Source organism: Megascapheus bottae, chromosome 10, assembly GCF_031878675.1.
Source record: "Megascapheus bottae isolate mThoBot1 chromosome 10, mThoBot2.hap1, whole genome shotgun sequence".
Classification (NCBI taxonomy): Eukaryota; Metazoa; Chordata; class Mammalia; order Rodentia; family Geomyidae; genus Megascapheus; species Megascapheus bottae.
This window is the reverse complement of record NC_143518.1, coordinates 28,807,321-28,823,261: the sequence shown is the minus strand read 5'-3', so window position 1 is coordinate 28,823,261 and position 15,941 is coordinate 28,807,321. Positions and strand designations below refer to the sequence as shown.

At 37.0% G+C, this 15,941-nt stretch overlaps 1 protein-coding gene across 1 annotated transcript in view; it reads right to left on the bottom strand.

Annotated features, from left to right (window-relative positions):
* F5 (coagulation factor V) overlaps positions 1 to 15,941 on the bottom strand; it is a 65,716-nt gene that overhangs the window by 36,874 nt on the left and 12,901 nt on the right. Inside the window, exons 4-10 of the mRNA XM_090340490.1 lie at positions 10,434 to 10,646; positions 8,974 to 9,117; positions 5,445 to 5,666; positions 3,737 to 3,902; positions 1,370 to 1,538; positions 829 to 922; positions 267 to 475 (exon numbers count right to left, since the gene is read on the bottom strand). Of these exons, the coding sequence (XP_090196616.1) occupies positions 267 to 475; positions 829 to 922; positions 1,370 to 1,538; positions 3,737 to 3,902; positions 5,445 to 5,666; positions 8,974 to 9,117; positions 10,434 to 10,646 (1,217 nt within the window). The remainder of the gene's footprint in view (positions 1 to 266; positions 476 to 828; positions 923 to 1,369; positions 1,539 to 3,736; positions 3,903 to 5,444; positions 5,667 to 8,973; positions 9,118 to 10,433; positions 10,647 to 15,941) is intronic.

The window sequence follows — 15,941 nt, the reverse complement described above, 5'->3', positions numbered from 1 at the left end:
CAACAAACATGGAGTTTTAATCTAAAATTAAATACAGTACACAGCATCACAGTATAGATGTACATTCTACACTCAGTGTCAAGATGAAAACAAAAAAGATAGAAATTACCTAGTGAATGTTAGTATTTACCTTAAAGAGGACTACCTAGTATTTTTGGTTTTGTTTAGTAGATAGAAAAGCTCAATACTTTAATAAGGAGATCTGATCTGTTCTAGCCAGGAGAAATTCCCAGAATTTCTGAAAAGTTATGTCAAAGACCAATTACCTGTATGCCCCTAACATCCAGGGATCTGCTCTTACAAATCAGCAGAAGCCCTATTAGCCCAGAGGCAATGTCCCTGGTCATATCTACGTCACTGTAGTATGGTCTTGTTAAGCATTGGGCATCATTTTCTGTGGGTTCATCAGATTCTAGGATATTCCATTTGTAAGTATAGGTTTCTCCCGGTTGAACTGCTCTGATCATGTGACTGCCTAAAAGTGAATATACTCAGTTATTTTAATTTGAAAATTTATTGCATGATACAAAATAAATATTTTAGCTCTCATTAGATCAAAGTAATATCAGGAAAGAAATTTTCTTTTTACATTAAACAAATTGGAATTCTGGATAGCATGTAACTGTTTCAGTACTTCCCCCACTAGAAGTAACTATAACCGTAATAAAAGAATTCCATGTTTTGTGACTACAGACAGAATCCTAAAATATTTGTTAACTTTTAGGATATTTGTACATGTGTATTACTCAGGGCATGGAGGGAAACAGAAGAAGTATGGAAGTATCTTCCAGGTCAAATGTTTCTTTCAGTAGAGGTAAAAGATCCTACCTGAGGTAAAGTTGGCTTCGTCATCTTGAGGAGAGAAGGTCACTCCATGAGGGTAAATGCTATATGCTCGGCTGGCCATATTCTTAAACATGATCTGCACAGTTAAACCAACTTTGTAATTTCAGGACTTAAGGGTTATCATGAAAACCAATAGAGGGTGCTAGCTTTGCCTATTTATCTCGTGTGTGTGTGTGTGTGTGTGTGTGTGTATACAGTGCATACACACAGTTGGAATAGTGCTTCTGCTTATCTGAGCAGTAACTTCCTTCCATTACCTTGTAGGAATTTTCTTTGTTCCCAAGTTTGTCTGATTTTCTTTTTCTCAAGTTCTTTCTCATGTCAATTAACTAAATCATGTATTTTTTCCTTTTTAATAATTTGTTGTGAGACCTTTGTGTTATGGAGCAAGCTATAAATAAAAGCAAGCACAAAATCTAAATGCTACATTTGCAATTAAAATTATGAGAATACTTTTATTAAGTATAAACAAAAATCCATTTATTCTGCAGTATTTATTTGAATTTGAATGTCTATTACTTACTTTGAGTGTGTCTCTGACCTGGGCTCTGATAATTGGACCCAAAATACCCAATTCTTTTTTTTCTATGCGTTTGGTGAAGGTCTCATCTTCGTACTCTTTGTAAACAACTTTCTTATACTGTTTTCCAATTTGGTTTGAAAAATTATCCAAGTGTAGAGACTTATATTTTCTGAAAGTGATATGAAATAGAACAACAATTTAACCACCTTTTAGAATGGGAAAACCTTTATACCTAGCAGGGTTTTGGATTAGTTAAAATGCCTAATTCTCTAATAATTAATGTGCTTGCAAGGTCCTAATATCCTCTGTCCAGTTGGAAAACTCAAATCTGAGTCACTTTGACCACTGATTAAGTCCTAGGTAACTGGCTGGAATCAGCTATTTACATCTCATTGCCACTCTCACTGGGGTAGCAGGCCTTGGATATCTCTGAGAAAAGAGGACACATTAGGAGTTGTTCTAAAATCATTCCTGTCACTTTATTGATGATTCCTTTACTGGCTTTCTGAATATTTCTGAATCATTAGATACACCCTTGGGAAATTTAACTCAATCATCTTTATTAGAGTTTTGTGTTGTTGGTCTATTCTCACCAGCCACTCAATCCTCAGAGCTGACTAGAAAGTAACCTTCTTTACCATCTTCTGTCCATCCTATACCATATACATGGTTTGGAAGAAAATAAACATGAATCTTTCCTTGGCTCTCCTTATTGCCTTAGTTTGCAAGGAGAGGAGCTGTGAGTAGCTATTTTATCTGTATAATTTCAACATCTTGTGCACTGTATATAAAAATGACTCAACAGTAAACAAATATAAACATTTATAATCCCCTACTACTACAAAAGGTAGCTATTTATACAGTCTGTAATAAATAAAACTTATTTATTTATTGGTGATGATTCTGAGGTTGAACTCTGAGCTTTAAGTTTGCTAGGTGTTCATTCAACCACTGAGCAAAGCTGTCAGCCCTTTTTGCACTCAATTTTTTTGGGGGCGCTCACGAGGCTTGAACTCAGGGCGTAGGTCCTATCCCCCAAGCTTTCTTGCTCATGGCTAGCACTCTATCACTTGAAACACAGTGCCACTTCAGGTTTTCTGGTGATCAGTTGGAGATAAGAGTCTCATGGCCTTTCGTGCCAGGGCTGGTTTTGAACCTCAGTGCTCAGATCTCAGCCTCCTAAGTAGCTAGGATTATAGGAGTGAGCTACCTGCTCCCAGCTTTGCAATCAGTAATTTGCACTGATCATAGGACCTCACTTCCTGTCTGAGATTTTTCCCTATACCACAATCTACCTTCTTCGTATCTCTTATCATAGCTGGCAGGACCACCAGGCCCATCTGTTTGTTGAGAAGGAATCTCAGAATTTTCTCTTGCCTGGACCCGGGACCCACTCAATCTTAGCCTTCTACATAACTGAAATGACAAGTAAGCCACTGTACTCAGGTATTAAGGTAGGTTCCTCCACTTAGGTTTGGCTCAGCCTCAAACCTAAATCTTCGTATCTCAGCCTCCTAAGCAGCTAAGATTATAGGCATGAGCCACAGGTTTCCAGTGTTACATCTCGATTTTGAAATTCAACTATATGGTTTGGAGAGTTTTATGTTGGTATATAAAGAATATTTATATGCTTCTTTTAAAAAAATCCTAGCCCATTATATGAATGTGTCATGGCTTATTTGTTTCCTATTGATAAGCATTTGTGGTGGTTTCTGGTATTTTGTTCTTGGTAGTCTAGTGTAGAGACCTTACTGATACATCATTTCACCTGAGGAAAATGTATGATTTTGGTAGGTATTTCCTAGTTATCCTCTAGAAAGGAAGCAACAATGTACTCTGCCACCAGAAGGTGTGCTAGTGCTTCCTTTCCATAAGCTCAGCAGTAGACTGTGCTATCTAAATGAGTCTAGTGGGCAGGAGTGGAGTCGCCTGTGAGTTTAAGTTGTGGTTCTCTTATTTTGAATGAACTTGAGCATTTTCGGAAATATTTAAGAACAACTGGATTCCCCAAAGTTCTTACTCTCCCCCACACATTCCCTCATCTGTAAGAAACCAGAAGTAGTGTCTAATTTGTAGAATTGGGGTGAAGCCCGTAGAAGGAATCTTAATACAATGGTTAGCAATAGTGTTGTTGGGATTATTAGACTAAATTCCCTTGGTGAACTTGGAGTGATTCAAGATTAATTAAATCAGGAAGCCTGGATGGGAACCAATATGTGTCTCACTGAGAACTGGCCACATGTCTTTTTTCTTTTAATTGTCAGCCTTTATTTAATTCAGCACACACATGACCTTTCACACTCACTCCAAGGACCCCGTGGACATGTCTTAAACCTTTGCATGGTGGTATGAAACCCAGTGACTCACTTGTCCATATTGGCTGGTATGACCGGTGCATAGTTCCACATGACTTCCTCTGCAGCAATGAAGTAGTCCCACCTCCTGATGTGTCGCCTCTGCTCTCGCGTTAATTTCTTTGGAGTCCTGGTTTTCTTTAGACAGTCTTTAATATCAACATAAACTTGCATTCCAGCTGAGTGAGGATATAAATATGACAGTAGAGCATTTTGAGAGAAGTAATTATTGTTCATCAAAGTACATATTTCAGAAATCATGTTGTGGGACATGTAAATAGTAACAGTGAAAATGCTTAGGCAACTCTAGTATATTTTGATGTAGGGTTTTATCAGTGGATTACAAAAGGGGAAACAATAAACTTGGGTTGGGGGAGAAGGGCTCAAAGTTTTTTATTCTTTTGGAGGGCAAAGATTTCTTGTAATTTCCAGACTCTTAAAATGCTTAAGGCTAGGAGTATAACTCAGTGGTTAAATGTGTCCTTAACACACATAGATGGCCCTGCATTCTCACCACAAAACAAGGCAAAATAAAAAATTAAAAAATTAAATAAAAACATTTAAAAACCCCAAATAAAAAATCCAAGAAAATACTAATGAAGATGTTGTTGAACTTTATTTTTTTCTTTTTTTCTCTGTGTAAAATGAGGACAAAAATAGGACATACTTAATGGTCATTAAAAAATAATAAGAGCCAGGAGTTTGGCCTAGTGGTAGAGTGCTTGCCTAGCATGCACAAAGACCCAGGTTCGATTCCTCATTACCACATATATAGAAAAACCTGAAAGTGGTGCTGTGGTTCAAGTGGTAGAGCGTTAGCCTTGGGAAAGCCCAGAACAGTGCTCAGGTCCTGAGATCAAGACCCAGGGCAGGCTAAAAGAAATTTAAAAAATTAAATAATTCATAACAGCACTACCCTCAATGTTAGTTTTATTTTTAATATTAGTAGGAACTCTATCTTACACAGATATAGTAGCAATATCATTGCTCCAGATGTAATTTTGATTGGTTAGTGTGAAAAGAAAACAGAATGACCACATGGAATATTTTTGCCACGTGTTTGCACACATTATTTTGGCAGCAATATGTTTTCCTACAGTAATACCAATTTTGATTTTAGTTTCTGTAAATACTAATGCTCCAATTAAAGGAAAAATGTGTACCAACTGGTTAACTCCTGTGGTTACCACAAAGCCTCGGGATTTATTTTCCTGCTTGAATTCACTGATGTTCTAAAGTCTACCTTATAGCTGTTTGGATATACTTATAACAGATGCAATACAAACTGAGTTCCTTTCTGTATCAGGCTTCATGCTCATCTCATTGTAAAAAAAATTATCTCATGGTTAAACTTTTACATTCCCAGTAACCTTGTACTCCTAAAATTTTGTGGATATTTGTCTTATTCGATCTAACCTCTAGGTCTTTCCTTCAGCTACATGTGAAATGCTTTCAAGAAAAAATACTTTTGCGTGTGCATTTGTTTCCTTCCTCTTTCTTTTTTTGAGGAAGTAGAGACCCCTTCAGCTTTTGCTCAGTTTCCTTCTTTTCTAGTCAATGGTTATAAACCTAAAAGCAAGGGTCTACATTTTGTTTTTAGGAATCTTGACATGTATATTTGGAGTGAGGTTGATTGGAAGGACAAAGTAAAGGTAATATTTTGTGCCTGGGAAGAAAAGACTCTGCATTCAGAAGCAAGGGTGTTAAGAAGGGTTTCTTGCCTTGAAAATGTTTTGGAATAAGTGAAGATATGATCCACTTTCCCTCTGGGCTCACAGTCATGTTTGCAGTCGTGGATGTGGCACTGACCAGAGAGATGGCTGAGACCTTATGATGGTTCTGCTCCAGGACCTGGCCATTGAAATGAATGGAAAACAATTCTGGCCCTGAGCTCATTCCAATCAGATGCCAGCTGATGTGGTCATGCGCACAAACCATTATATCTGGGGTGGGGGGAGAAGAAATGATTACAAAATAGGCATTCGATTAAGTCTTCTATGATCACAAATGCAATCACAAAACATACTTGTGGTACCTGCTATGCAATGGGCATTGTGTAAAGTTATGAGGAAACAGATGTTCTAAGTCATGGTCTTACAAAAGCATGGATCTGAGAGACAGTCAACCAGTCTTTCACAACTCATTGCAGTAAGTGGCATTTTGAAGGTAATTATAGAGTCTATTGATTGGGGACCCTAGTTCAAAGTCCTAAGGATTTCTAAACAACCATGTCAAGGAAAGAACTAAGTCATTATCTCAAGGAGAGAACTAAGTAAGTGAGCCACTAGCCTGGATTACCCCGGGATTTCCTGGGATGTAGGACATTACGTATAAGAATTGGTAAAGTCTTTAAAAACAAGAGGTAGCTGATCACACCAATCCAGTTTGTTAGGAGGTCCAGAGATCCTTTCCTTCCATACAAAAGATTCCAAGGATCTACTCTTCCCATCTAGATAGAAGCCAAAGCTCTACCTAAGGGAAAAAGGTGTGAAGAGTCTTTGACAATTTTCTATTCTTTCCTTATCTGCCTTTTGATTATTCTAATGAAAATAGAATGAATTATTCTGTGTTACTTGATCTTTGTAAAATGCAGGAGACATGGCCTCATTATGTTGCCCACTAAGCGCTTTTCATGGCTGAGTAGTAAGAACTAGGTGGAAAATGTCTGTCTTTGCTTCCACAGTGTTTGGGGAAATGCTCATTTGCTCAGTGGAAGACCCTAAATAAAAGAAAAACTAGCTGGGCATGGTGGCTCATGCCTGTAATCCTAGCTACACAGAAGGCTGAGATCTGACGACCTCAGTTCAAAGTCAGCCTGAGCACTAATGACCATGAGACTTATCTCCAAATAACTACTAGAAAACTGGAAGTGGTGCTGTGGCTGAAGGGGTAGGGTGGTAGCCTTGAGCTGAAGAACTCAGGGATAGTGCCCTGGCCCAGAGTTCAAGTCCCATGACCGGAAAAAAAAGGAAAACTAGAAGGTAGCTAGAAGGCGTGCTTTGGTAGGAACATTGATGTACCCCATATTAAATCTACCAATGAACACCATTATATAACAATTATTTCACTTATTCAGTGTATACTACTCTGTAAGACCAGGAGTATTATTGACAGTAAGTGTTCTAGCAATGATTATTCCCTTCCCTCCTTCCTTTATGCTCAATTATTTCTTTTCAATTATCAATTTATCTTTCTGCTTTTATGAAGTCATTTCTATTTTTGTACACATCATCTCCTTTTTTGGTTTATACATTTACATAGACTATTATGCCTGGAAACAGATAATTCACAGATGGTTAGTCTATTCCTGTAAATAAGTACCACTGAGATTACTAAAGAAGATTAGATGAAGATGAAGAAGTGAATGAGATATGAATTCATATATCTCAAGGCAAGGTTAATCAAGTGTCAAGTTGGTAAATCCTGACTTTGGATCTTAGCTATTAATATCCCAAGTCATATAAGTGCATTTTCGATAATCCAAATGGTAGAGAAAGTCAAATAAAATAGGATATAAGTTAAAAGTAGTAATGGGGCCAGGAGTTTGACCTAGTGGTAGAGTGCTTGCCTAGCATGCACGAAGACCCAGGTTCGATTCCTCGGTACCACATACATAGAAAAAAGCCTGAAATGGTGCTGATGCTCAAGTGGTAGAGCTCTAGCCTTGAGAATTCCAAAGACAGTGCTCAGGCCCTGAGCTCAAGCCCAGGACTGGCAAAAAAATAAAGTAGTACATAGACCTTACTTCTTATTGATTTTTGTTTTTCAGTACAGGATGCCATTTATGATATTCAGACAAGCAGAAGAACCTCTTACAAGTTTAGTGTTTCATCAATTAGGAAAGAAGGTCATTCTTTTCCCAAGTTGGTTACCATATAGCCTGGATCTTTAGTTCTAAGTCAGTTTTACCAGACAGAAGAAATATAAGTGGTCAGGTGGGAGCTCTGGTTTGGATATGAATAGATATGCTGGAGGATAACCCAGAAGGTACTTACATCACTGGAAGTGCTACCATTAGGAGGAATTAGTGTATTCAGTTTACATGCTTAGTTGTCATGAAAGTGAGTTGTTAAGTGGCACTGTGGCTCAAGGGGTAGGGCAGTAACCTTGAGCTGAAGAGCTCAGATACAAGGACCAGGCCCAGAGTTCAAGTACCATGACTGATAAAAACAAAACAAAACAAAACAAAAAAACCACAAAGAAAGTGTAAAGAAACTTCTTTAAGTGGCACTGTGGCTTAAGGGGTAGAGTGGTAGCTTTGAGCTGAAGAGCTCAGGGAAAACACCCAGACCCAGAATTCAAGTCCCACAACTGACAAAAAAAAAAAAAGAGAGTTGTTATAAACCCAAGCCACTCCAGTACTGGTCTTCTCCTGTCTGTGACCACTCTCCTCTCTTCTAGGCTTTGGCACAGACAGGGGATTCCTCACCAGTGGATAAACTAGTGGAGCTACCCAGTCTTGGACAGTTTCTGGAAAATGAAGACCTGAGTAACATATTTTCATTTATTTATTTATTCATTTTTGCCAGTCCTGGGCCTTGAACTCAGGGCCTGGTCACTGTTCTTGGGCTATCTCGAGGCTAGAGCTCTACCACTTGAGCCACAGCACCATTTCTGGCTTTTTTCTATATATGTGGTACCGAGGAATCAAACCTGGGTCCTTGTGCATGCTAGGCAAGCACTCTACCACTAGGCTAAACTTCCAGCCCAATAGCATCTTTTTAAAATAAAGAACTTAGCTTTAGATATTTGTTACTCTAATAGACAATTGACTATCAGGGGAATTCAGGATGTTTTTTCCTCACTTAACAGTGGCTCCTCCCAGAAGAGCCTTAAATACTTGAGAAAACACTCTATATGACATTGAATACTATTCATCTAATCATTTTTGAAAAAAAAGTCAGCAAATTTGTATTAGAGAGAAGTCTCCTAATCACCTATTTCTCTTTACTTCAAGTGCTTTTATTTCGTTTCTGATAATCATTTCTGCTAAGGAGTGGCCTCTGACTTCAGCAGAAGTAGGTGCGGTCACTAGGCAGCAGGGGTGGTAGAACTCACTGATATGCTGGAGGTCTTCTAGGAGGTCTAAATCTAGGTGAAACATCTTCAGAAAACTACCTCTAAGAAGGATGCATGCTATTTTTCTTAGCTAGATTTCAATTTATCTGTTGTACTTCTTGGCCAACGTCCTTAGTGTCTGGACGGAAACAGTGGAGCCAAGGCATCTGTGATCCATGGCTCATGTATTACCTGGCATTGTCCTGTTCACATAGCCATTGACAGTGTACATTAGGGATGATGACGGGCTCCAGCTCTTGCTTTCATCAAACACAGCAAACAGCAGCACATACTGCTTGTCAAACATCTTCTGAGTCCCATCCTCAGTTAGAGTACCTGGAAAGGAGATCCATATTTTCAATAACACCTCAAATTACAGACTGTCATTAGCTTTCCTTGATAGCAAAGAATTTAGGGCAAGAAACAAGTTTATCATGTAACATTTGGCCTGCCATATTATACATTTTGGCACCATATAGACTTGGGAAACAGACATCTAAAATTAAATCTTACCTGGTATTGAATGCAAGCATTTGATGGCTGTCTGAGTCTCTGTACCAGAGTCCATTTCTTCTAGTCTTGCAAGACTAATACATAAGTATTATGGAGGCATATACATATATATACATATAATATGTTAATACATGTGCAGTGTCACACTGCAAGCATTTGATGGCTGTCTGAGTCTCTGTACCAGAGTCCATTTCTTCTAGTCTTGCAAGACTAATACATAAGTATTATGGAGGCATATACATATATATACATATAATATGTTAATACATATGCAGTGTCACACTGCAAGCTTAATGCAATTTACTCATTTGTACATGAAGCGAGATACAACAGATTTGACTTTTACCAGATTACTCCATTCCCATAAGGAAAAAAATGCAAACTGTAAAAATGGAAAATCCTTTCACAAGTTTAAATTTTTCCAGTCCTATCACAGTAACTTCTGAATAAGAAAATGAAAAATATATTTTTGTGATATGTAAATTGGGGAGTGTATGTGGATATGATCTGTGTATATGTGTGGACAGTGAGTATATCACATTTTTCTTATGATATCAGTTCATTTGGTTCTTGTTTTAATGAAAATGAGTTGAATTCTCTTGGATTATAAAGAAAATCTAAGACTCGATCCTAAGAAATGTAACTTAATACTTCCCTTCTATCCAGCTTGATTACAAGAAAGGAAGCTGGAGTTTCCTTTTGTCTGCAAACCTTATTACCAACCCAAACCTCCACTATGTTAGCTATATTAGCCAAAGGCCTCTCAGGAGTTCCCTGACAGAGTATAGAAGGCACACACTCTCATAAAGACCTTGTTCCCGAGGTTAATGATACAGATGACAGAAGCATGTCATCAGAGTACACACACAAACAGCATCTTATTCAAAGAGAAGCTCCCATAACTGAGAGAGGGAAGAATAAGAAGAAATAGGGGTTCTCCCCTTCACAAAATGTGAAGTGTTCTTCCTCTTTATAAAACAGTGATCTGAAGTCTCAAGTCTGCATCCATCTTCCTCTGCTCAATGTATGAGCAGGTACCAAGATGCTACCAAGCCACTTTCTTGATAGAGCTCCTTATACCTCAACACCTTTGTTGTTGCTGAATCTTTTTTTTTTTTAATGGTTGTTGTTGCTCTTACCTTTCTTACATATGAGCAGAGGTCCAACCAGCCCTGAGTTGAAGTCCTGGGTCAGATTTTCATAGGAGTAGTAGATGTGTGTCAGACATGGAGGGTCATCCTTTGTGGGCCCACTGTCTTCACTGATGACCCACTCATAGATATACTCATGGCCTGGAGCTACAGCATCGTCCATCTTCTCCACAGGGAACGTGTGGTCAGGGTAAGAAGCGCCTGAAGAAACAGTAGCCATAAAGACACCTGGGAAGTTTCTGAGGAATACTTGTCCTCTTTCTCAAGTCTGGGGAACCTGAAATGAGCCCTCTGGAGAACATGTGTCTTAATATCATGAATCTTTATAATCGGGAAAGATTCACATGCATCTGATTCTATGCCTACATACTTATAAAGGTTTTTACATCATGGTGATCTGAGGAATAACTGTTACTAGTATATTAATTACTTGCCGGCAATTATTTCAATATAATCAGATGGCAGTTACATTTCATCAGCAAATCACTTTAAAACATAAGAATTATATTTTTTTCCCTATGCCCTTTGAGAAGTTACTTTATACTTGTCTATTAGCATGGAGTGAATGTGCACATGGAGATGTTTATATTGTTTTATTTTGTTTGTCCCCCAAATTGTTTTAAAACTAAAAAAAAAATAACCCTAGAGATTTGGCATAAGTGAAAACTTTTGTGTAGAACCCTGTTGGATTGGAGTCTTCTGTGTCCTTGCTTTGTGATGAGCCATTGATTCCATTTTCACCAACTATCCACCTGCATACTATAGATACCCAAGTCTGTGACCTTTCTATTAAGTGTAAAGCTTAACCTTGAATGCCTTTGTGTCTTCTAAAAAAAAAAAAGACAGTTTGATACTGACAACCAGTGTTTACTACCACTCCAGTGAAATATAAGATTTGAGTGTTAAAATTCTTAGCAGCTGAGAAGGGATAAGAGCTTAAATAACTTCCCATGACTTCTAACACTGTGTTCGTGTTTTTTTTTTTTTTTAAAGAACTATATGAGAATACTCATGTGATAAACAGGGAGCTTTATCTCTAGAAAGTTACCAAAGAGCTTTGGAACAAAGCACAAACAAGACTGATAACAAACAAGACTGATAACAAACAAGACTGATAACAAACAAGACTGATAACAAACAAGACTGATAAAGAGGTTCACCCCATAGGGTCAAACCTTGTGAATTAACAGGAAGAACTGCTTCCTCCCTGAGCTTCACTATTTGAATTGAACTTGCTGGCCCCTACCCAGTGCCTCCTGTTTTCTGGCCTAATGGGATTAAAATGCATTTTTCTAGATATAAACCATCCACTATTATAGCTGTGACAACATTGTAGTGGATTCCTACAGAAAAAACATTTTTCCTTTGCCTTTATAAATTTTCCAAAGTATAAAATATGACATTATATAACTTTTTACTTTTAGCCCTAACTTTCTTCATTTATCACTCAGTTTTTGGATATCATCTTCAGCATTCGCCTTGTGAGTTCATTGAGTGATACTTCTGCTAGGCTATGAGAAAAAGTGTAGGAACTTTGTATCTGAGTTGACGACATGTTGACATGTTTTAGTTTAGCCACTTATCAATTGTGTGAAGTGGGGAAAGTTTCTTAGTGGCCCTTTTAGCTTCTCTTTATTTTATTTGTTTATTTTAGCTTTTGTTATTCAGAACATAATTACAAATATCTAATAATATAGCTATTCTTCTAGAGATAATATCATTGTTGATGGGTTGTTAGAACTGGAAAATACACAAATATAACACAGCTGGCACTTAGTAAGTACTGTGGTAGTCTGTCTGTCTTTCTTTCTTTCTTTCTTTCTTTCTTTCTTGCTAGTTTGCTTGCTTGCTTTTGTTTTTGCCAGTCCTGGGGCTGGGCACTACTTTTGGCTTTTTCTGTGTATGTGGTAATGAGGAATCAAACCCAGGGCTTTGTGCATGTTAGGCAAGCACTCTACCACTAGGCCAAACTTCTGGCCCTAAAGTATTTGTTTTTGTTGACACTTTATAGTGAATACAGCCTTAACCTTTATGTTTTGTTTTGAATGAGATGTACTTTAAATGTTCTTGAGTTCTCTTAACACTTGAGAAAGACTGAAATTACTGATGGCCTTAGTTTAGACTAATATAGCCAAATATTATAGGCTGGCATTTCTATGTATCCTAGACAGTGAGAAAATTCTATAGCTGGAAGTTTAGGATCAGGTTCCAGCATGGTGAAGTCTTGGAGAGGGAGTTCTATTCTCATTCTATCCCACAAGGAAGAAGGAGGATGAAAGAGCAATGCTGGGGTTGTCTTTTATTTGGAAACTAACCTATCCTGAAGGTTGTACCTTTCATGACAGACACCATCCCATCTTACCATCTCACTGAAGAGTAGGACTCAGCATATAAATTTTGGGGAGATTCAAATATCTAGTCTGTTGTAGTCATGATATATCTATTCTGAAGGTAAAAACTGATAATAAGATAGCCTAAGTATTTACAACCACCCACAGATTAGCAAATTTCCAAGCAAAGAAAACATAATTTAGTCTTTACTATTATTAGGTTCTCGGTCCTTTGGTTTTGTTCCATAATGATTATCACCACCACCATAAGAATCATTACCGGTATATCCAAGACACTGTGCTACATACAAAGTAAAGAAAACACATAATGAATCTGTAAGGGGTCCTAGCAGCTAACAATAGATGCATATGTGATATATTTCACCTCTGAATTTTTCTCAGAGGCCACAATTGGGACTCACTGATTGTCTAGACAGAGAACCAAACAAAATAAATAACTGAGAATTACCCAATATCACCATACTTGTCCTAGATAATTGCAGTATGACTGCTCAGTGATTTATATGCAGTGTTCTGAAAATATAGTAAGTTTAAACAATGTGGTATTTCTAGTTGCTCCAGTTGCTTACACCTCTAATCCTAGCTACCTAGAAAGCTGAGATCTGAAGCTTGAGGTTCAAAGCTAGTCCAGCCAGACAAATCCAAGAGACCTTTTATCTACCCAGCAAAAAGCTGGAATTGGAGGTATGTCTCAAGTGAGCAAAAGAGCATAAGTAGAAAAGCAAAAAGGTTGGGAATGTGGCTTGGTAGTAGTGCTTGCCTACCAAGCATGAAGCCCTGGGTTAGATTCCTCAGTGCCATATAAATAAAAAGCCAGAAGTGGCTCTATGGCTCAAGTGATAGAGTGCTAGCCTTAAGCAAAAGAAACTCAGGGACAGTCAAAGGACCTCTGTTCAAGCCCCAGGACTGGCAAAGAAAAAAAGAAAAAAAAAAGGAAAAGGAAAGAAAGATTGTGAAACCCTGAGTTTAAACCCCAGTACCAGCACACACTGTGTATGTGGGAGGGTGTGAGTGTTGTACACAACATGATGTTCTGCTACACATGTAAATATTGAAAGAGTTACTACAGTCACACTAATGAATATCCATATCATTGTCCAAAGTAAATCATTCAGAATTACATATCAGTTAAATGAATTTTTTTTCAAATATTTGAATGGATGATGTTAATTCAAATTAAAACTTGATGATTAAAGTGCTTTGAAGTGGATTTGCACCTAGGGTTATATTCTTTATGTATAAAAATAATTACTATTGATATGGTGGGAAGGTTATTTTATCAGGACTTTTATGCTTTTCATTTCAAATAATTTTATCTTTCAAATGTAACATGCAGGTTGCATTTTCAACTTTTCAGTCCATTAATGTAAGATATAAAATATAAACAGCTTTTTAGAGCAAGCATGTGTGTCAGTGTGTTTTTGGTAAATCTGGTGTTTTGCCTAAAATCAAGAGTAGAACTCTACTGTCCCTTATCTCATATTGTTACAGTATCTCACTTTGTTATCTGATATATTGAATTTATTTGTATTTGGTTATTTGAAATATGATAGGGAAGGGGGGGAAACCAAGACTGGTGGGGGGGTGGGGGGATGGTAATGGGTACCAAGACATGTGAAAGGGTATCAATGTATGTGAATTAAGGCACTTTCTATTTGGCAAATATGTAATCCTTTTATTAATTACAATAAAAATATTTTTTAAAAAAAGAGTAGAACTCTAAACTAAAAAGAGGATAAATGGGCAGGAAAGGATATTGTACTAGAGCACAAAAAGTCCTTGTTCAGTCTCGAATAAGTTCTTTACACATGGGGAGACCTTATTTTAATATTTGTTCAAGTCTGTTTACTTTTAGCTCAGCCCATGGCTTTCTAATTTGTTATTCTTGTCATGATGTCCAAAGTTTTTGCCAAGAGGCTCTTGGTACTTTTTAAATGTAAAATGATGCAATTTCATCAAAAGAGCCTTTTTGCTAACACCTTAGGGTGTTCATTCATTCAATCCTCCCTTGATACTTATTTTTGTGATCAACTCTTTCCTTCCTATTTAATACTTAGCTAAGAATGCTTCAGTGCAGAAGTTCAAAATGTTCTTTTACAAGCTATAATTCAGGCAATAGGCAAATTAAAATGCTGATGATTTAAAGACTGATTTTATTACACAGGCATATAAGTCTCTTTTGAAGAAAAAATTACATTCTTGTGATTTATGAGAATTTTTTATATTAAGATTACTGTTTGGTACAGGTATTTATTATATATTCAAGGAGGTGTCAATATAAACCCCAAGTATTTAGTAAAGAGTAAAAAAATAGAAAGTCACCTATATTATATCAATCACTGAAATGTTAAGGAAAAATCTAGAAGATTCGTTTTTATTGGAGTATTTTGCAACACTTAGATGCAAGGAATGGTCTCTAGTGGTTTTTTTTTTTAATTCAGACAATTGGCTTATTAATAGATGACTAAATATTACAGAACTAATTTTGTGGCCCAATACTCATGATACAGCTCACATAGTTAAAATATAAGAACATAAATCAAAGAATAACATGACAATATAAGACTATGAAACAAGCTTTCTAAAGGTAATGACCAAAACAAACTTGAAAACTTTACTGAACAAAATTTGCTCAAAGATATGACTTTTCTGGGAATGCTACTTATAAACTTTCTAACATGTAGCTGGCAGTTGAAAACTTTTTGGTGATAGAAAATTTTGAAATGATTAGGAATAGCTATAGACACTTTATCTCCTGATGTTAAAGCATGCTCTTATTAAATACATTTCTAAATGAATTATAAGTATTTTTACATTTCTAAATGAATTATAAGTATTTTTACAAGTCATAATTTACTTATTTCATCAGAAACAGTTACCTGCTTTCTTTCTAGTACTGTGATTCTCAAACCTATTGTATCTAACACTCTCTACTAAGCTTGGGATCTAATTAATTTATACCACAAAAACCCCCAGCTTAAAATGTGGAAGGAGACTTGGTGAGGGTGTGTATTACACATGGAAAAGGAGATGTGTGTGTGTGTGCGTGTGTGAGTGTGTGTGCGTGTGCATGCATGTGCTTGACCTAGGACTTGAACTCAGGCCTGTGCACTGCCTCTGATCTTTTTGATCTCTTGTGCTCTCT